General features: G+C 35.1%; 1 protein-coding gene across 24 annotated transcripts in view; it reads right to left on the bottom strand.

Annotated features, from left to right (window-relative positions):
* Nucleotides 1–20,546, bottom strand: part of NRXN1 (neurexin 1) — a 1,124,404-nt gene that overhangs the window by 314,018 nt on the left and 789,840 nt on the right. For all 24 annotated transcript variants that reach the window (XM_028103977.1, XM_028103968.2, XM_028103969.2 and 21 more), the window contains one exon: nucleotides 3,894–4,075. In XM_028103977.1, the coding sequence (XP_027959778.1) occupies nucleotides 3,894–4,075 (182 nt within the window). The remainder of the gene's footprint in view (nucleotides 1–3,893; nucleotides 4,076–20,546) is intronic.

The following is a 20,546-nucleotide window of genomic DNA, read 5'->3' as shown; positions in this document are numbered from 1 at the left end:
AATCTTTCTGGAAAGTTTTCAGGCATACACTGAAATGAACATTGAAAAGCCACATTTCTATATTATGTTATGTTTCTTATTAATCATCATTATTATCAAATTATGTTCTCTGCCATTAGACAGTTTATCTCTATTGGAAAATAATGGACAGATATGAAATGACTAGAGAACAATTCATGATAAAGGTAAGTTACAATAAATGAGATAATTACTAAAGAGAGATAATCATTCACACAACAAAAATTCCCACCACACACTTCCTTTAAACCATCAACTACTATAATCAATTCTTACTTGAAAATTCAGACATCAATAAAAACATGCAACTTTTCAAAAATATAGCTCCTGCATATCAAGTGCTACATTTTTTCTATGTTACAAACAAGTCTTAAAGACTTTCTCAGATACATAGAAACTAAACTGCATCTGTGACTTCACATTAACTAATGAAAAGCTGACTGCCTATTCTTCACCTAAGCCTCATATTTTCAGTATATAATTCATTAATTCATTTATTATTTCAGAAAATATTTGAGTACCTGTATTCTAGGCTCTATGCTAATTAATTGCTCCTCACTTCGTGTGTTTATCTTGCCCTCATCCCTCCTAAAACCTTACAAATTTCAATAGCAACATCATACGGCTTTGAAGTTAACAGTAGTATTATTAATATAATTTAAAAAATCTACAAAAACTAGGCCACCTGAATCAAAAACCATTTTTTCCAAGTTATTATAGTTTAAAGGTACAATTAATCAAAATTTAAATGTGATTATATTTTCAAGTAAAAATCAAACATGATCATTCTGATAAAAAGGGATGATGTCAAATATTAACACCTTCATCAAAATTATGTGCCAATCATATTTTAAAACTTATCTAACTGAAATGGCATTGTACATTTCAGCAAGACCATAGCACCTTTTGAGGAGTACAACCAACTTAATGGTTAATTGACTAATTAAGGGTAGAAATACAATTCTTAAAGATTAGTACAGCTTATATTTGGCTGACCTTGAGGGTTTACAGAAGTTTTTCTGGAGTTCAATGGATAATAATAACTAACTTTTACAGATAAAACATATCATGTATGGTATTAGGTTAATTTTTAAATCAGGTACATTCATAAGCCAAAATCAAACAACACTAATAAACAAACCACAAATCTTGTTTTCCTTTCAAATTTCCATTTTTGAAAGAAGCAGAAGAAATGACTTGAGGGAAATTGGCACAGACTGAAAGGTACCTAAATAATTTGATAAAACAGGGTCTGAATATTCTCAAATCTAAGTATTACTATTAAGAATCCTTCTATCACCCGTTGTTCACAACTTTGGTCCCTAAATACTTCCTTCCCCTTCTCTTTCCTTCCTCCTTCCCTTCCTCCCCACCCCTAGCCTTTTTAAATTTCTAACTCCTCTTTCTCTTCTTCTTCCCAGCACCCAGCATTACAGGAGTTAGATTAGTAAACTTCAATAATGTAAAATACAAAACAAAACAAAACAACACTGATCTTGTGTCAATTTGGTTTGTATGTTGAAACATGGAAAGAAGTGAACTTGTCTCCATATAAGCGACTTGCTGAGTCATTAACAGCTGATCACCTCTTGTAGGCAATGAGAGAAAAGGAAGGGAGATAAGTTTTAGTTGGCCAGATTTGGACTAAGACAGATGCTAGTAATGGAGACAGGAGGCATAAGGATGACCAACAAGGGTAAGGTTTAGTAAGCCCAGGGAACCAATACACATTTTCCATTTCCCAGTCACGGACTGGCTCTCAGATCAAGTGAAAGTCTGAAGATAGCAAATCCAAGAGGCAGAATGTATTGAGACAAAGACTGAACCTAAAGTGAATAGGTGGGCAAACCAACGAGGAGATTCAGAAAGAAGGAAGCCCTCATAGGACAGCTGTCAGAAATCCACAGCAAGTAAAGGAGTTGTGGAAGGTACTGGGTTGTTATGGACACCTAGAAAGTCAATCCATTATGTATGGAGGGACTCTTAAGCCCACATTTGATCAAAATTGGAAAAAAAAATACCCATTCTTGTAGACTAAAACCCTCTGACCATAAAACAAACAACAGTGGAGTAATTCAATAACATAGCCCCTTACGATTTGAGAGTGATCATTGTAGAAACTTTTCTCAGGGTAAATGTGTAATTGGTGATGGATCAATAAGTAATTTCTTTCAGGAGGGAAAGCACTTGTTTTCTTTTTCTTTTTTCTTTCTCTTTTTTTTGAAGTAGCAAGGCTCTTAAATCAGAATGGAGCAAACACATTTAGAAAGTTGAGATTACTCTAAACAGCAAGATCCCTTGCTGCGCTAGTTAAGCTTATCTCAACTGATCATTTATTTATGATGCCATAAAAATCAGGATGCTTTCAATTTTGATTGTTAGATACTTGCTGAAAGGCAGTTGAAGTTACTTTCCCAGGGTTCCCATTTGACAACTGCATTTTGAATTGAAAATTTATGACGGTTCGATAATGGTTGTGCTGAGGTGTTTTCTTGTTTTTGTTTTTGTTTTGTTTTCCCCTTTTTTCCTAAGATTAGCAATGAATTCAGCTCTTGTGGTCAGTGTAAACCCCTACTCAGCTAAATGGAAATTCTAGAGGTCTAATGGAAAACTAAGATTAAGAAAATAAATGAATAAAACTTTGAAAATTAAGATGCTGCAAAAGTCTGTGATCATGTATTTTGGTGTTTGATAGTTTTCCTAATCATTTTAGGATGAAGGCCTGAAGGCCAGTTTCTAAGAGAAAAGAACACATTGACCTAATCAAATTGTCTTCTGAGGCATGGGTGCTGGTGAAGGGAGAACTTATAGGGATAGACAAAAGCAAAACGAAACAAATTTACATAAACACATGAGACAGAAAAGATAAACTACACCTCAAGGATAAAAAGGGAAATGGAGAGATTATATACTTTTGAAACCTTCCAGAAATTACAGATATTCAATTAAGAACTATGATGACAAGAACCCATTAGAGTTATTGAATATGTCACACTTTCCTATGGTTGTTACTTTTATATATCAGTAAAATAGTAATATCGCTTAGCAATGAGAGACCATATGTACTTCCGTGAAAATACTGCTATAAAATGAGATAAAGAATTACAACTATACAAATCAGTAACTCTTTGAATGCAGAGATATGGGGCAGAGTCTCCAAGCTATAGTCAGTTATGGCAACTTTAAAAGGTTAAAAAAAAAGTCTTTTTTTTTTTTTTCCCATCTATGATATGCTGACTAAGTTCTTATAGTAGGCTTAGAGCTTGGGGAAAAAGGAATCGTCCCAGGATATAAATGCTAACAGTCCATTTTATTTTCTTCATACTTATGTATCAAGATGAGTATAAGACAGCATAGAAACAATCTTTTCACCATTTTCTTTCCTACCCCTAATTACCCTTGAAGTTCCCTTTTCTCCCATCCATTGCATGTTAACTTTAGACAATTGGTTTCTAAGTGAAGAAAGAAATAAGGACACTGGGTTCAGATCTTTTGATGTTACCAGTATTACAACCTCATGCTTCTAGTCAGATGGAACAGTATCAACGAGGCAATAGCTCAGCTTATTAATTTAGCAAGTCTGCCTAAAGTCACTAAAAACATACCAAAATAAATCTTTCTTCTAAACAGAGAATTGAGAGGAATTAACACTTAACAACCAAAAAATATATTTTCTATTGTAAAGAACATTTTTAGCAACAGCAGTTGGACTAAGGTCTTATTACTTCTTAAGTGTATTTCTATTTTCTGTACCCAAGTGCTGGTTGCTGGGGAGGAGAAACTTCTAAAAGGCAGAATTATAAGTTATTTATGATAATAATTAAAAAAACTAACAGTAAAAAATAAAAGCTGAATCTTATTTTTAAAGTACTTACTATATGCAGCTCTAGGTAGTCACCCAGGCCAGAAGAACTGTCCACTCGCACCAACACAGCTTCTTTTTGCACAGTGCTAAACCCTATGGCCAGTCTGTCTGCTCGTGTACTTGGCCGGTCATTAGGAGGCCACTTATACGTGATTTGTCCACCACCTTTGCTAAAGATATATGTCGTCCCAGCTGGAAAACAAAAACCAAAAGCAATTAGTCCAAATACATCTGGTACACAACTTTCCTGTATCTGTTACACTGACATATCAGTAAATGATTAAATTTACAGTATAGCAAAAATGAAAAACAAACATGAAACTATGGCAAAAACAGTGAGCAAATCACAGATTTTAATCAAACAGGCTCAAGAAAAAGAACAGAGGATTTTTAGAAGAAATATCAAGGCAGCTCAGTTTTTAATATACTCATTAAACCTACCAGCAGGTGTTTCAGAACAAATGAGGGATTACTACTTTTTCCATTGAGTTGGACAAGCATGGAATCTTATAGGGTTTTATTTCTCCCTGCCAGTTTTTTAGCAATAGTTTAGTAGGAAACACTGACTTTGGCTGCTTCTAAAAGGAGCAGAAACATATATCAACTTGTTTTTGAAACAAGAGTTACATGTGCATGTGACAGGATCATATAGCACAGCGAAGCAAATCACAAATACACTATGAATCAACTTTTACAGGGAAAGGGTGTATTCACCCACATGATAACTAATGGATAAATAGTCATAAGCCCCAGGAGTCACGTCAGATAATAGATCTCATCAACAAAAGTGAGATTTTACTTAACAAGCAATATCTAGTAGCTGTCAAGCTATCCAGGATCACAAAAAGACCCTTTTTTTTTTTTTTTTCCTGAAAGTGAATGCTAGTCTTACAGTACTAAGAATATCACAGCCTCATTTGGTGAGTGTTCAAATTTTACTTTATGGTGTTGATGTCAGTAAATTATCCATCTTGCTTTAAAAAGAGTTTTCTTTCAAACAAGTTTACTAAGCATCCAACGCACTGAAGTCCTATCTCATTGCACCACAACAAAATCTATCTCACTGAATGCAATAAAATGGAATTTTTAAGTCAGAACATTTGGAAGAGATGTGCAAAGATATAGGTACATATATATGGAGAGAGAGAGGAGAAAAGACCTTTCTTCACACTAAAAGGACCACAGAAACACTTGCAAAGTTATCCCAAGAACAGATGTCATTAGGGTATAATTTATAGAGGGTAATATAGCCTTCCAATAACAAAGGATGCCAACATATATGTATTGTGTTCCCACTATGTGCCAAACATGGTAAGGAAAGTAGGAAGAGTAAATATTAAAATTTAGGCAACAAAGCCTCTTGTGTTTATAGAAAAATAGCTTCTACCAAGAGTAAGGCTTATATGTAAAAGGTGCGTGTACAGTGGGATGTTTTCAAGATTTCTACACATTAAATTTCTACCATTACCATATTTACAAATTGAATGAAGTTGACTTAATGTCATGTTTGAGTACATTTAATTAAATAGCTGATAATATTTTGTTTTCTCATTTTGTATTTTGGAGCCAACTGCCTTTGTTGTCTGTCTGAAACATTTCCAAAGGCCTTTCAGAAACTCCCAAGGCCTCTGCAATATGTCTCCTGCCTGACTGGTTCAGAAAGACTTGGTATGTAGACATGACAACAGAAACATGTCAGGATAATATTAAATGTAAAAGTGATAAAATAGAATCTTGTTAGAACGCAATGGTAGAGAGGCTATGCATTCCCTATTCATTTTTTTTTTTGATACTAATGCATGAAAGTAGTTTATCTCTCTCATGCGAAAATAGTTAAGTTGTACTTCAAAGGCACCAGTCAATATGCAAGTAAAGAACATTCAGAATGTAGAGATTTGGGTATCAGAAATCCTGGAGCCTCCAGGACCATTTATGTTCTATATTATTGGAAGCTTGTTACTCAGGATATTAATAAGAACTATTTGATAAATATTTTTCAGCTTGGTAAATTTTTCTCAGATGATTAACTATTAAATGTTTCACTAAAACCTACATTGATAAAAATTGGACAAGACTATATAAAAGTGAAGTCTTCTTTAACAGGAGACTGTGGTGGTGAACTCTTGAGTGTAGGTACTTAATTACTTTTATTTTGAACCTTTTAATTAACTTTGTTCTCTAGTGACTATGTAGTTCCTATGAATTAAGACAAATATTCAAAACTAGAGATGCTGCATAACAATGTAAAACATATCTAAGAATTCAGATGTTTTCTAGAATCACCAGAAGAAGGTGGTGGTGTAAAGCAAAACATCTTACATCACATAGAGGTTCTTCATATTAAAAATATCACTTTCACAATAATTTTTCATTTCTTCTCCACTCCTGGATGGAAAGCAGGGGAAGCAGGAGCCCTGTGTTACATTTGAGGAAATTGAGTCATAAAGATGGATTTGTTATCTAAAGTTGCAACCTTTGTTAAGTGGCAGTGCTAGGAGGAAACCTAGTACCCAGACTCCCACTGCTGTATATTTTTTATTACAGAAATGTTTCTGTTATCATAACAAGACAGTCAAGAACAAGTTAATTGGATGTGTCAGTCTGAATTTATCAAGGCCAACTGTTATCATATTCTAATGTCTCATATCCATAAAGTGACATTTGCACCTCATGATCATATACTGTCCTTTCACCTCACAATGCTTTTAAAAAAAGAAAAATAACATGTAAATGTGAAATGACAGAACATTTAATATATGTAGATTAACATTTAGTTTAGGGTATACGTCCCAAAACTTAGGGAACTACGAAAGTTTCTAGTTGCTGAGCTACAGAATGGGAGGATAATAATTTAAAGGTTTATATTTTCAGTAACGTAAATGTCACAATACAAACATCGTTACCCAAGATTTGATTTCATCTCATATTTCAGTAAGTGTTAAGACTTGGCGACTAGCATGCTATTAACTACTGTCTTTCTTAAAACAACTTTCCAGTTCTTTAAGCTTCACCATAACAAAGCAAAAACAATTTTACTACCTTGTGCCAAACAATGCAATTATTTCTAGCATCTTTTTTTCTCCAGATATATCTGGAAAGCAATCTCCCTTGCCTCTTCTTCTGTATGCACAACAGTGGATTGTATTGCACTCATCAGCATAATTCCATAATAAGTGAGAGAATTAGATGTCCAGTTCCAACCCCCCCGCCACTCTCTCCCGACCTCTATAAGCATCTTGGCTTTCTTAAAAGGAAAAAAAAAATCATATCAAACTCTACAAAATCTCCTATGTTCTTAAATCCCCTTTCTATCAAGATAGAAAATTACAAGTGTATTCTATTCTAGTAACCTTAAAAATATGACAGTACTCCCACAGTAAAATATAGTGGGTCAGATGACTACAGTTTTAAAATCTACTTCATTTAGTATGCATTTTTCTGAACAAGGACATGATGTACTTACTATAGCGGACAGCTAAAAAATTAAGAATATAGGCTCTGAACAGACCTGGGTTCAAATTCCAACTGAATCATTTACTAGCAACAATGACTTTGGCCAACCTATTTATTCTAAGTCTTGGATGTCCCATCTGAAAAAAAAGGAGGACACTAACACTATCTACCTCATGGAGCTTCCACCAAAATTAAATGAGCTATCACACAGTAACACCTTAGTCCCATTCGTGGCATATGGTAAGTGCCCAGTAACATTTACAGAGAACAGACGGTGCGTGCGGTGGAAGTGTGTGTGTGTGTGTCTGTGTATGTGTTAAAAATATAAAATAACGAAAAAAGTATAAAATAATGAACACTGCAACATTGTTGTTTTATTTTAATATAAGTTTGGAAAAGTAGAAGTCATTTCAAAGTTGAGTGAAAACCAAATGCCTTTGAAGAAATGACTTTCCTCCATCCTAGTTCTTATTAAACTCTTCAGTATTTCATTGCTTGGACTAGCAGTTTTTCCACATAAACCCATTATATTATTATTATTTACATTCACTAGAACTTGACAATGAGAAGGATATTAAATTGCATCACATGGCAGCTTTCATGAGAAAAAGAATATTAGTTCATCATCATAAAACATCTAGCATGGTAAGATTTATAGCATGATGCAAAAAAAATTCACTTCAACTGTTAAATAAAGGAGTAAGTCTATACAAAATGAACTGCAATCTAGCTTTATTACTTTAATTTTATTTTTATAGAAACATGTTTTATTGTATTATATAAGTAAATTCAATGTGCAGCAACAGCACATCGCAATCACCGTTCCAAGCGTTTTAGGAACATAGAAAGGCACGTGAAGAAATGTGTCACCTTTATTATTTATGCATGGTCTTATATGACAATCACTGACACATCAGTGCCATGACTACTAATGGATTTATTGCAAATTAACCTCGACAACCATCACATCACTGAATGTATGGATGACTCAAACTTAAAGTGGTTTTCCGCAATCTCCATATTTAAGTCATGCAGCAAATCTGTATTACTGTAAATTCATTAACAGAGCTGGCTCCATCAGATGCAAGTTTATCTGTGTCAACATACTTTACGCTGCAATAAATGTCTGTAAAAAATATACATGGGCTCTTATTTCTAATGTCTGAACTGCCTGTGATGTTATAAAAAGAAATATTTTTAGATTTTATTTAACATCTATTTACATAAAGGACTCTCACCCCTCCTTGTCTTATGGCCAACTATCTCTTCCCTAAATGTGCCCACTTAAGCCTCATTTGTTTCTCCAAAAGTTAGTATGTTCCCCCAAATAGACTGAAACTTCCTCAAAAAGAAAAACAACGGGCATGTATAGGTCTGCTGGATTACTGGTTGCTCTACATCCTTGCTACATGAACAATAACAACCTCTAAATAGATTAGTTTCTAACTTATAAGTATGTGAATAAAAGGTTCCTTTCTGAAAGCCTATAATTCTTCAAATGTCACTGTGTAGCCAACATGAAACATTCAGGCCATTATAATTTTATTAAATGTAACGGGGATATAACACTTTTTTCCCCATTAAAGCTTGCCAGGTACTCAGATGGAATTAAAATAAAACAGTTATAAGTAAGAGGAGTTTTTAATTCTCCTCTTACTCCTCCTTGTGAAGAGGCTATTGTTAAATTTAAATTTTTTGAACAATTTCTACCTATAGAGCCTTCTTTTGAATAAAGTTCATAGAAAGTAAAAGCAAGGAGAAGGTCACTTTCTGTGACCAAAAAAAAAAAAAAGTTTTCAACCACAGTAAAATTTCTAAACTGGTGAAACTTAAAAAAATAATAAACCTTAACAAACTCACATGTACACTAAACCAACAACTTATTACAGTTTCAGTTTCTGTAAATTCTTTGCAGGATCACAAAGAACTATTTCATGAAGAGCACTACTGTTTCATAGTAGGAACATTAACAACCCAGAAAAGGTGGGCATTATAACTAGGAGAGATGAATGGAATAGGTAATAAGTAATAAGAGTTCCTGCCCATAATATGTAACCAACTCTAAACTGAAAAGTAGTAACAACAATTACCGACTCTGAGAAGTAAGAGCCAGCCTTCAATGCCACTATTCATCTAAGGATGAACAAATACTAGGGAAAGAAAATGAAAATAAAGACTATATATCATAATTTGAGCCTCTTTATGGAAGACACAGACTTGGTAGAATTGACAAATGCCTCACCACTGGCTGAAAAGAAAGAAAATGACGTAGGATTTTTACCTATATGTCTTTGAGAAAGCAAGCAGATAAGTCCTTAATAAAAGAAATAGGGCAAGAAACATGACCTGTCACCACAATGGCTTCGATACTAGCCCTGTAGTCTGCAGGAGACCAGAGCAGAGAAAGTCAAGAAGAGTTTAAGTAATTCCCAAACAGTGAAAGCCTTTTCAAAGTAGCTTGAACAACATTCAAAATAGAACAGGAGGCTTCTCAAATACAGCAAGTCACGTGTTGCGTCAGAATCCTAGACTCTTAGGAATTAAGGCAATTTTGAAGTTTTTTTTTTTAAGGACAGTTTGTTGACTATTTATTAAATTCCATGGAAACTGAGAAAGATGGGAAAAGTCAAAATTGTGAGCACCCTGCTTTTGTCCAGTGGAATTTCCCAGAGTGACACTATACAGCGTCACTGCACACATGCTACTCTATTAAACACCAATCATGAACTTGGTTCAGGCTCTTTCACAAAGCTTCTTGAACCTCATACAAATCAGAGATACTGCTAGACTCTCAGGGTCTCCAAGGACTCACTAGGCATTAACAATTAATGTCTCCCAAACTTTCCCTGGGATCAAAGGAGGCTGAATCACTCAGAGTCTATAGTAGACTCAGGAGATGTGCAAGCAGAGGAATTCTCTCCTCTAAGCTGATCTATATGACATCTGGCTCCAGCTCAGCCAAGATACCATTTTAAAATAAAAAGTGGTGTGTGCTTATTCAATAAGAAATTTTAATCAAAATATAACTATCTGGAAGATAGAATAGCAAAAAGCTATCATGATTCCTATAAGGTCGGGAATTACTACTCTCCAAGATAATTTCAGCAGTAATTATGCACTTCAATAAGAAAGCAAGGAAATTTTCCTTTTCCCTACCAGCCCAAAACTTTTCTCTTAATAAAAATCTTTTCCTCATAAATATTCCATATTTTTCTATAGTCTATATTTTCTTTAATAAAACTTCTATATTCTGCGATCTTGGGAGGAACAATATATTTAAAAATGCATATTTCTCATTTCAATATCTGACATTTTCATATTTTGACATTTATGGAAAGAGTATGCTACATGAAAAAATGTATTCATTCTTTTGAAAACAAATGTGTTCCTCTTTAATAACTGAAGTAATTCTTTAGGTTATAAGTGGATTCACGGCTGACCTACCCTGTCCATATCTTAGACATTCATTCAGGAATACCACAAATAATGCACAGATTGTGCATTGCACAATCAAAAAGACAGCATTCATATAAGAGATATGAAAGGTGTTCACTGGTCTTATGTGAAGATGTGACTCTACATAATCAATCACTGAAGCCAAGTGTAGTCATCTGGATAAGTTATTCTCTTTTTCTGTCTTATAAGGAAATTAACTGAAACAAGAAAAATTCTTAACCTGACTTACCTGCTGGTTGTCTGATAATTGCCAATTATGTGAATGAAGCTAAGAATATAAAACTTAAAACACACAGCCCTTTTCCCCAAACAGGTAGGACCTGTGCATTAAAGGTAAATATCAGGGAAGGACAGTTTATGAGGGATGCCAAATACATGGTATTCAGTCATGTCATCTATTTTAGATTAAGAAATCTTTGAAAAGGTGACAATATTAAAGGCACTGATTAATGGTAACCTTAAAAAATGACCAGAAAATGATAAACCAGAATAATTATATTAGTATCTTTTTAGATCAAAGTCATATAATTAGTTGAATATTTTGAGATAATTTTCAAGGCAGTGAATACCATTTTTTTTTAAAGATTTTATTTATTTATTTGAGAGAGAGAGAATGAGAGATAGAGAGCACGAGAGGGAAGAGGGTCAGAGGGAGAAGCAGACTCCCCGCTGAGCAGGGAGCCCGATGCGGGACTTGATCCCAGGACTCCAGGATCATGACCTGAGCCGAAGGCAGTCACTTAACCAACTGAGCCACCCAGGCGCCCGGCAGTGAATACCATTTTAAAAAATCTATGCAATAAGTAATACTTCACTTAGTGATTCCTTTGCGATATGCTTTCTTTAAAAAGCTATTTATTATTTCCCTCTCTAAACATGTTATTTAGAAAATATTCCCTCCAGGAACAGTTGAGTTCAATAGTTTGAGTTGCCCAAGCTTATTCCAAGATCAAATTTTAAGTCCTGGAAACTTTTAAAAGGCTCTTGGGATCTAAGTTCTCTTGCTGAAAAGAAAAACAAAATAAGTGGTATTTCGTCTGCCAATCAGATTAGGAAAAAACTTCATAAAGATAGCAAAGTGATTTAAAGTTAAAAATAAAACCAAGCAAAGCACTCCCACAACCAATAACCCTAAGAACATCAAATGCTTATGTCTTGCCTTCTGAAACTGGACTCCCTCCAGCAGTAAGTGAACTTTATTAAAAAGTCTCTTACAAGTAATTCGGCAATCAATTTGCATTAGAGCTATAGGCAGCCGGGATGGGAGAGAAGAAATCACACCTTCTGGTACTTAAAGAAAAATCTTATTTTAAAGAACATACAATAAGCTGTGTGAGGCCCTAATAAATTCTTAAAATTATTAGCTAGTCAGTAAAAATTCTACTTGACTAATAACAACGTCCTTAAGTTTACCTTTTTTTTAAAGTTAATAGTGAAAATGGCTTTCGTCAAGTGTTCAGAGTCAAGAATTTATTAGAACTATGGTGTCAAAAAATTAGTAAGTTATAAAAAAGTGATATAAGCATAGACTTAATGCTGAAATCTTCTTAAGATAGCTGAGCAAACCTTTGCATTTCAAATGACAAAATGGAGGCCCAGAGAAAGCAAGTGGTTTCTCAATGTCACACAGATGGTGAGGGTCTGTACCCACCTCTATTCCTAGAGCTTTTTCCACGATGCAGTGAAGAGCTGAGATCAAATGACTGCTTCTTATTTAGAAAAATAAGCTAAAAAAATTCACCAATCAAGGTCTCACTTCAATCATCTCTAGAGTCTTTTTAATGATGCTTTCCTGGACTGGTTTGGAGAGACTCAAAGTTTCTGTAATGACACTTAGCAGAAATGACTCACTCATATTCTGACATTTTCAGAATCTAGCCTGAATCTTTAAAAGGTGTGAGGCCTTTGCAAACTTTATTGTACGCATCCTGCTTCCGAAGCTATCCCTGCCTTCGGCTCATTCTAAGGCTCCTGAATTAATGAACACAGATGCAGAAAACAAATTTTCATTATCAATGCAATAATCACTTCTATTCTATGACAGAAAGGCCTTATAACTTTTTGCCAGTGACAATGTTTCCTGCCCTTAGCAGTGGAATTAAATCCTGAACACAAAAGTGCATGTGGTTATTTTGAACTATTTGCATTACATATTTAATAAAGGGGCCACCAGGGACGCCTGGGTGGCTCAGTCGGTAAGCGTCTGACTTCGGCTCAGGTCATGATCCCAGGGCCCTGGGATCGAGTCCCGCATCGGGCTCCCTGCTCAGTGGGGAGTCTGCTTCTCCCTCTGTTTTCTCTCTCTCTCTGACAAATAAATAAAATAAAATCTTTTTAAAAAGTTGCAAGAAAGTTAAATTGAGGAGTATTCTATTCTGAGAATAACCGGCAGCATTCTTCAAAACATCAAGTTTAGGAAAAAAAAAACAGAAATACTAAGGAGCTGTCCCAGATCAGAAGGGACTGAGGAGACATGATGACTAGATACAATGTGTGACCTTTGTTTAGATGTTGGGCTGCAGGAAAGGACATTAGTGGGATAATTGATAATGTTTAAAGAAGGTATGTAGGTTAGTACATTGTATCAGTGTTCATGTCCTCGTTTTAATCATTGTATTATGGTATATAAGATGTTAACTTTGACAGCTGGCTGAAGGGATGAGGGTACTTTTGTACTTTTTTTTTAAAATTTTTGTAACTTTTTTGTAAATCTATAAGTATTTCAAGGGGCACCTGATGACTCAGTCAGTCAGGCATCTGCCTTCAGCTCAGGTAGGTCTCAGTGTCCTGGGATTGAGCCCCACACATCGGGCTCCCTGCTCAGCGGGGAGTCTGCTTCTCCCTCTCTCTCAGCCCCTCCCCTGCTCCTTCTCTCTCTCTCTCTCTCTCTCTCTCTCAGATAAATAAATAAATAAATAAAATCTTCTAAAAAATCTAAAAGTATTTCAAAATAACTTTTAAACAAAGAAATGTACTGATCATGAACAGCAATTTAATCTTGAATAAGACTGTAGGTCATGGGACTCTATGCAACAAAGGTAGCTGGAAAAATCCCTAGCTCTTGAAATTGTAAAACTGAATAAAAGAAACCTCATTTGAAACGGAGTCTGGAGGCCAGAAGGGGGAGCTCTCATGCCCTACCACTCTTCCTCAATTATAGACCCCAACAGGAAGAAGTCTGTACAACCCCAGAAGGATGCAGAAAGATTTTCTCCTGGCTCAGCAACAGCCCAGCCAATGAGAAACTACCACAACTCAGCCAGTGAAAAGCCACTACACTCTGGGACTTCCAGTTTACTCCCTGGACTCTTCGTTTGTAACAGCCCCTCCCAACTCTCCCCTTACCTCTGTAAAAGAACATTCCTCTCCTTTGTTCTCTAGATCTGCCTATGGTTTTGCCATAGTTTGTGTGACCTCATTTGCAATTCTCTGCTCTTCCTAAATAAACCCATTTCCTAGTAAAATATCATAAACTTTATGATAGCTCACACTAGCATGAGCTAATTCCTTCTGCAAGTTTGGAATCTAAGAGGGACACTAGTGCCATGGAGAGGCAAAATAAAATAGTGCTAATGCTAACAAAGGTTTTTCTAATACATTACTGATATTTGCATGTGTAGGAATTAGTATAGTTGACTCTTTAACAATGTGGGGTTTCGGGACACTGACCTACAGTGGAAAATCCAAGTATAACTCTGATTCCCCTAAAACTTAATAGCCTACTCTTTACTGAAGCCTTACAGATATTATAGTCAATTAACACATATTTTATATGTCATATATATTATATACTGTATTCTTGCAGTAAAATAAGCTAAAGAAAATGTTATTAAGAAAATCTTAAGAGAAAAGGCATTTGCAGTAGTATACTGTATCAAAAAAAAAAAAATCTGCATAGAAGTGGACCCGTGCAGTTCAAACTCATGTTGTTTAAGGGTCAACTATATATACTGTGGTCGGGATGAAAGAGATGAGTCCAAAGACAGGGAACAGTCGTCATTATGGAGGAAAGATTCATATTTCGTCTAATGTAACAAGGAAAAAAAAATCCTGTGTGAGTTTAATTTAGAGGTTGCTTGAAAGACTAAAGGCAGATGGTTTAGTGAGATGGTAGGAAAAGACATTAACTCAAAGTAAGGAGTTGGAATTTTTGACAAAACAAAACACAATGCTGAGACAATAGCAGAAGAACACTGATGGAAAAAGAGAATGGCAATATTACAGCATAATCCAAGAATAAAAACATCCACACACTCAATAAAGTTATTTAGGCATTTGCTATGTATAAAGCATGACACTAGATGCTACAGATAATAGAGGAGGGATATGTCAAAACTCTAGAATCCAGTTTTTCCACAACTATCACTACTCATTCAATCAGAAGTCAATTTTTTACTTTCTCTTTTATATTCCCATTCTTAGAGCCACTGCTCATATTACATCACCTTTAATCTCCTCCTTACTGATATGATACCATTCGGCCTCTCCTTAATTTAAATCTACCTTACAAACTAAAAGTTCATTTTTTTCAAATAGCATGTGCAATCACTTCTCTATTCAAAGACCACCACCATCTATCAAATTAAGTGAAAAATCATTATTGTAACTTTAAACTTTACATCCTCCCTATAACCCAACCCTCTACTTCAGGCAAACTGAAGAGTTCACTTGGTCTCCCAAAATACCGCCAAATTCTCTTTAGGGAAGACAGAATTTAATATGGTTCTGGAAAAATAAGAGAAAAAAATATTAGTGTAGGCAGGACTCTCAAGAGAAAAGTCACAGAGGCACAAAATGGGTTCCAGAAATAAGCCCTAGATCCACTTGTATTAATAGGAAGTTACTTTTTTTTTTTTTAAAGAAGCTGATACATTTTAAGCACCACTATTTCCTATCTCTTTGGGTCCTGAACTAAATCTCTAGATAAATACAGAGTACAAATCACATAGTTGAAATTCGGACTGTTCAAGGTCAGTATTAAAAAGAGATTAGATTAGTTCCAGTATCTCAGTATATTCATAATTCTATGAAATGCAAATTTCCTTAGAAAGATTCACATAACTTCACAAATGTAGGAAAAAAAACATGATACTAATGTCATAAGATAGAAACTTTATTTAATAAGAAGTGTCTTGGTGATATCTGCTATTTATCACAAATCTTTTCATTCTATCTTTGTCAGAAATAAAACCATTTCTCATTTTTTTAAGTCTTGCTCTATGCTTAGACGAAAAAATAATAATGGTAACCAAAATTAAAATAAAGTATGTGTAACTGATTTGTTTGTTTATTCATTCCTTATCTTAGACTCTCCAAAACAGCACATGAAGACAATAAGAATAAAATTCAGCCAATTCTGAGACGTATCAATCCACATATTTTCATAATAAAAATTATAAGCAAAAAATTGGGACGCTAGACCACTTTTTTTGACAAACAATTGTGGGTATTTATAATTTAAAATTGAAAGAGGGAAGTTTTTTAACCCTTGAAATATTTAGCCAATGAAATTCAACAAAGGAAATGAATTTTGAAAGTGATTTAAAAAAAAAGCATTCACTACAGAGATCTTTCTATTTCACCACCCATGTGAAGATATATAACTATGTGTGAGAGTTGTTTTTGAAGTTGAAATGACTGAAACCTTAGAAGGTGGATTAAAGTGCCAAATCAGCCCTGGGGCAGGGAAGTGTCAAACCTTTCTTCTTTTGTATTTGGTTCATAAAATTCTATCTTCCTAGACTAAAATTACAAGGTGGTTCCAATCTGCACCTCAGATCCTTGAATGCTCAGGTCCCCAGTCTCAAAAGACCCTCAGGTTTGAAACATAAGTCTTTGAGTTCTAGCATCTTCAAATAGCATCTCTGAAAATGGTTGAGAAAGACGTATAGGACAAAGAGGGAAGAGCACTACTAAGGGGTGAAGTAGGCTTCAAACTTTGAAACATCCAGATTTGGGATCATCCTTAAAAGTTTAATTCATTCTGAATTGGTTATTGTATTCAAATGAAGTTTGCATGCCATCTGTCTTTGAAGTCGTTTAAATTAAGTTTTATGGCTCTTGAGGGAAAAAGAGGCCATTTCTAACTCAGTATAGTCTGCTTACTACTATCAATCACTAATTAGAATTAATTATTAAGGAAGTGATTCCTTTTTTTTCCTTGAACATTCTAAATCATTTATCAAAGGATGACATGCCTTTTTGTTTCTTCTTTGGTATATTGAAGTCATGGTCATATGACTTTTGGGTAGATACTACTGAAGCGATGATTTTGGTCAGATGCGTGACAATAATGCCATCCAAAAGCTACATTTAACCAAGCAAGCAGTATTTTTGGAACAGCGGGCAGTATAAAAGTGCTTTGTGAATATTAACATATTCTAGTAAATTAGTTTGCACGCATTAGCATAAGCAATTACTTACTGTTTAGATGCAGCTCGTATTAAATTGGCAAGCAATTTGCAAGAATTAAAACATAACAGAGAGGGCTTTCTGAAAATTCAACAATCTACGGAGACAAATGATGCTACTAGGTTCACAGACCATGTACCAAATATGGTTACCCATTAAACATACTTAGTGATTTTGTAACCATGGTTCAGACACTATCAGTAGAATTATACATATCAGACACTAGAAGGCATTAAAAAAAAAAAAGAGGCCTCAGGAGGAAGCAGGAAGTCTTTGTTTGCTGAGAATGAGCTACTTGTCACTTTGAGTAAGTTTTGGTACTTTAGTAACCCAGTGCACTGTCTTGAGCTATCTGGTACTACCCAAGGTGTCCCTTTTAAGAAGTTTCTTTCTTTTTTTTTTTTAAGATTTTATTTATTTATTTGACATTGAGAGAGACACAGTGAGAGAGGGAACACAAGCAGGGGGAGTGGGAGAGGGAGAAGCAGGCTTCCCGTGGAGCAGGGAGCCCGATGTGGGGCTCGATCCCAGGCCCCTGGGACCATGACCTGAGCCAAAGGCAGACGCTCAATGACTGAGCCACCCAGGCGCCCCATTGAATATAACTTTTTTTTTTTAAAGATTTTATTTATCTGGGAGAGAGTGAGTGGGAGGGGTAGGCAGAGAAAAAGACTCCCCGCTGAGCAGGGAGCCTGATGTGGGGCTCAATCCCAGGACCCTGGGATTGTGACCTGAGCCGAAGGCAGACACTTAAATGACTGAGCCATGCAGGAGTCCCAAGAAGTTTCTACTGTCTTGGTCATTCCCTCTATTTATCTCAGTGGCAGAGACTGCTGACGTTTACAACTATGCATAATGCCTTCTTTAATAACAGAACTCGAAGCTGGGCATAAGCTAAATTGAATGTAAGCAGGCCATGCAGCTGTCCAGCTGGATACCTACATCCCTTGCAGCTTGACAGGGCCAGCTCAGGTCTGGCCAATGATACGTGAGCAAAAGTGGAGCTGTGCCTTCCTGACCATGTGCCTCTTTCTTCTTGCTGAGCAATGACAAAAAGCTGCTGGCTGCCTCAACAACCTAGACCTGGAAGCCACAGGTTGAGAACTGTACTCTTCCAGCCGGGGCCTCCTGAAGTGTAACTACTGTGTGAGGAAAAAAAAAATACATTTTATTCATCCCGAAGTATTTTGAGATCTCAGTTTTATAGCAAAAGCTGTTTATATAGCCTTTAAAACAATATGACAAAACATCCCCATCTATTTTTTTATGCTTATAACAGTCAAGTAAATTTGACAGGGAAACTATCTCTATTTTACAAATTTGAAAGAAACTGGTATTTACAGAGGTAAAATCATTTGTCCGTGGTCACAGAGTGATGCAACTTTTCCTATCAAAACCTTCCACAGAAGGTAGGAATAATCTATTACTCTTTTTACAGTCAACCAATGTTACTCACTCTGGCTTATTCGATAGTGAGGGTGTCACATGTTTTCATGGATCTCCCCAATTCCCAAACTCTTTTCTTCCTTACATGAACAAAGTGGTACATTTGCAAAACATGGTAAAGGAATTTGTCTGTGACCCTGAAGCAAAGCGAAATTAATTGACCCACAGTGACCCCTCAGCTTGAATATAGAGCATTTACTTTAGCAACCTTTTAATTGTAAATTCTTTCTCTGCCCTTTGAGATATAAATATTCTCCCAGCTTGTTGACAGTTTTACAGCTCAGGAAAGTCTTTCTCCAGGGCCTGGGAACCATCTCTTTGAAATGTAATCATCAAGAAAGATAGGATCCCTCTCTCCCAGTCTCTGCAGAAGTATAGACGCCTTACATGGATCAGCACCAGCTAACAAGCACGATGGACCTAATTACACTGAGCAACCCACAGTGGTCTCCAATATGTACCCATTAGCTCACCCCAGGTCTTAAAAATGTCTCCTGCCTTTTGTTTCAGTGCAGTGGAATCCTAGCTTTTCCCCCATTAGAAAAGTTTTGAATAAAGTCTTCCTTGCCAAATAAATAGATAGATAGATAGATAGATAGATAGATAGATAGATAGATAGATAGATAAATTCTTCCTTACCTGTTTAACTTGTTTGGTGCAATATTTCTTTGATTCCATCACTCATTCATATTTATTATATTATTCTGCCACCTAAGCTAATCAGTCTCAGAAAGAACAATAGTAACCCAGTCAAAATTAAAAAAAAAGAAAACTGTTCCCTCATTTGAATTTCATTCCCTCATTCTCAGAGGAAATTCCATACTTCTTCATACAATATAAAAAAAGTATTATCAGGGAAACTTAGTAATAAGAAATCTGGAAAAATTTTACTTGGAGGTATTTTCATATACTAATCAAAATGCTAAATAACATTTTATAGCAACATTTTGAGTAACATTCACCTAGTGTGAATTGTAAGAGATACTTCTATAGCAATGCAATGAGCACTCAATCTCCATTTCCTGAGAATAGTTACCACAAAAAACAAATACATAATCATCAACATAGAGTAAATTCTACCTCTTTCATTTTGTATCAATTTTGTTTTGTTTGTCTCTAATATTCTATCCTGGAGATTATAATTAGTTGTAATGGTTCCTTGTATTTACCTCAGAGCCTAGAACACCACCAGGTACTTACTTCATAAATCTCTAACAACATTTGATGCGGTGAACAAAATAAAATACATCATGTCCCAAACTATTTTAAGGATATCTTTTATTTTCATTTGATGTTTTGGAATCAAATATCTTTCTACTATATGTATAACAAGGAACTTGTTAATGAGAAGCTGGAAAACAAAGAAAAGCCTAATGAGTTAAAACCTATGTCAGCAACTTGTGTCAGTGTCTTGAAAAGAACTATAATTTAGAAAATACCGTGAAAAGTCCTATAAATTGAGAATACTGAGAAAAAAGATTAATATATATATATGTGTGTGTGTGTGTGTGTATTAGATATATATGTCTATATATATATATCAGCTGACCATTTTCTCTGTTCAACTGTTCACTTTGGAATAAAAGAAAAACTATTTTCTGTTGATATACATAGATATTATTTTGGAGTATAGATTTATATATATTCATGTAATCATGTGTATACTTACGCACTCTTCTTTCAACTCTAATGAGCATATACTTAAAACTCATACAAATAAAAACTCTGTGTATATATTATATACCTAATCTCAGGAAAGAAAAAAAAAATGTCATGTTCACTGATCAGAGAAGGTGAGCTATCCCCAACATCACAATGCAGACAGATAAGTCAAAATAACAAAGCAGAACAAATAAAATACGAAAGAATAACCCTTCCCTTGAAGAATGGACTAAAA

Source organism: Eumetopias jubatus, unplaced genomic scaffold (assembly GCF_037043125.1).
Source record: "Eumetopias jubatus isolate StellerSeaLion01/CBP00866 unplaced genomic scaffold, mEumJub1_p1.0 scaffold_9, whole genome shotgun sequence".
Classification (NCBI taxonomy): domain Eukaryota; kingdom Metazoa; phylum Chordata; class Mammalia; order Carnivora; family Otariidae; genus Eumetopias; species Eumetopias jubatus.
Note: the sequence above shows the minus strand (reverse complement) of the source record. Positions and strands in the feature narration are given on the sequence as shown.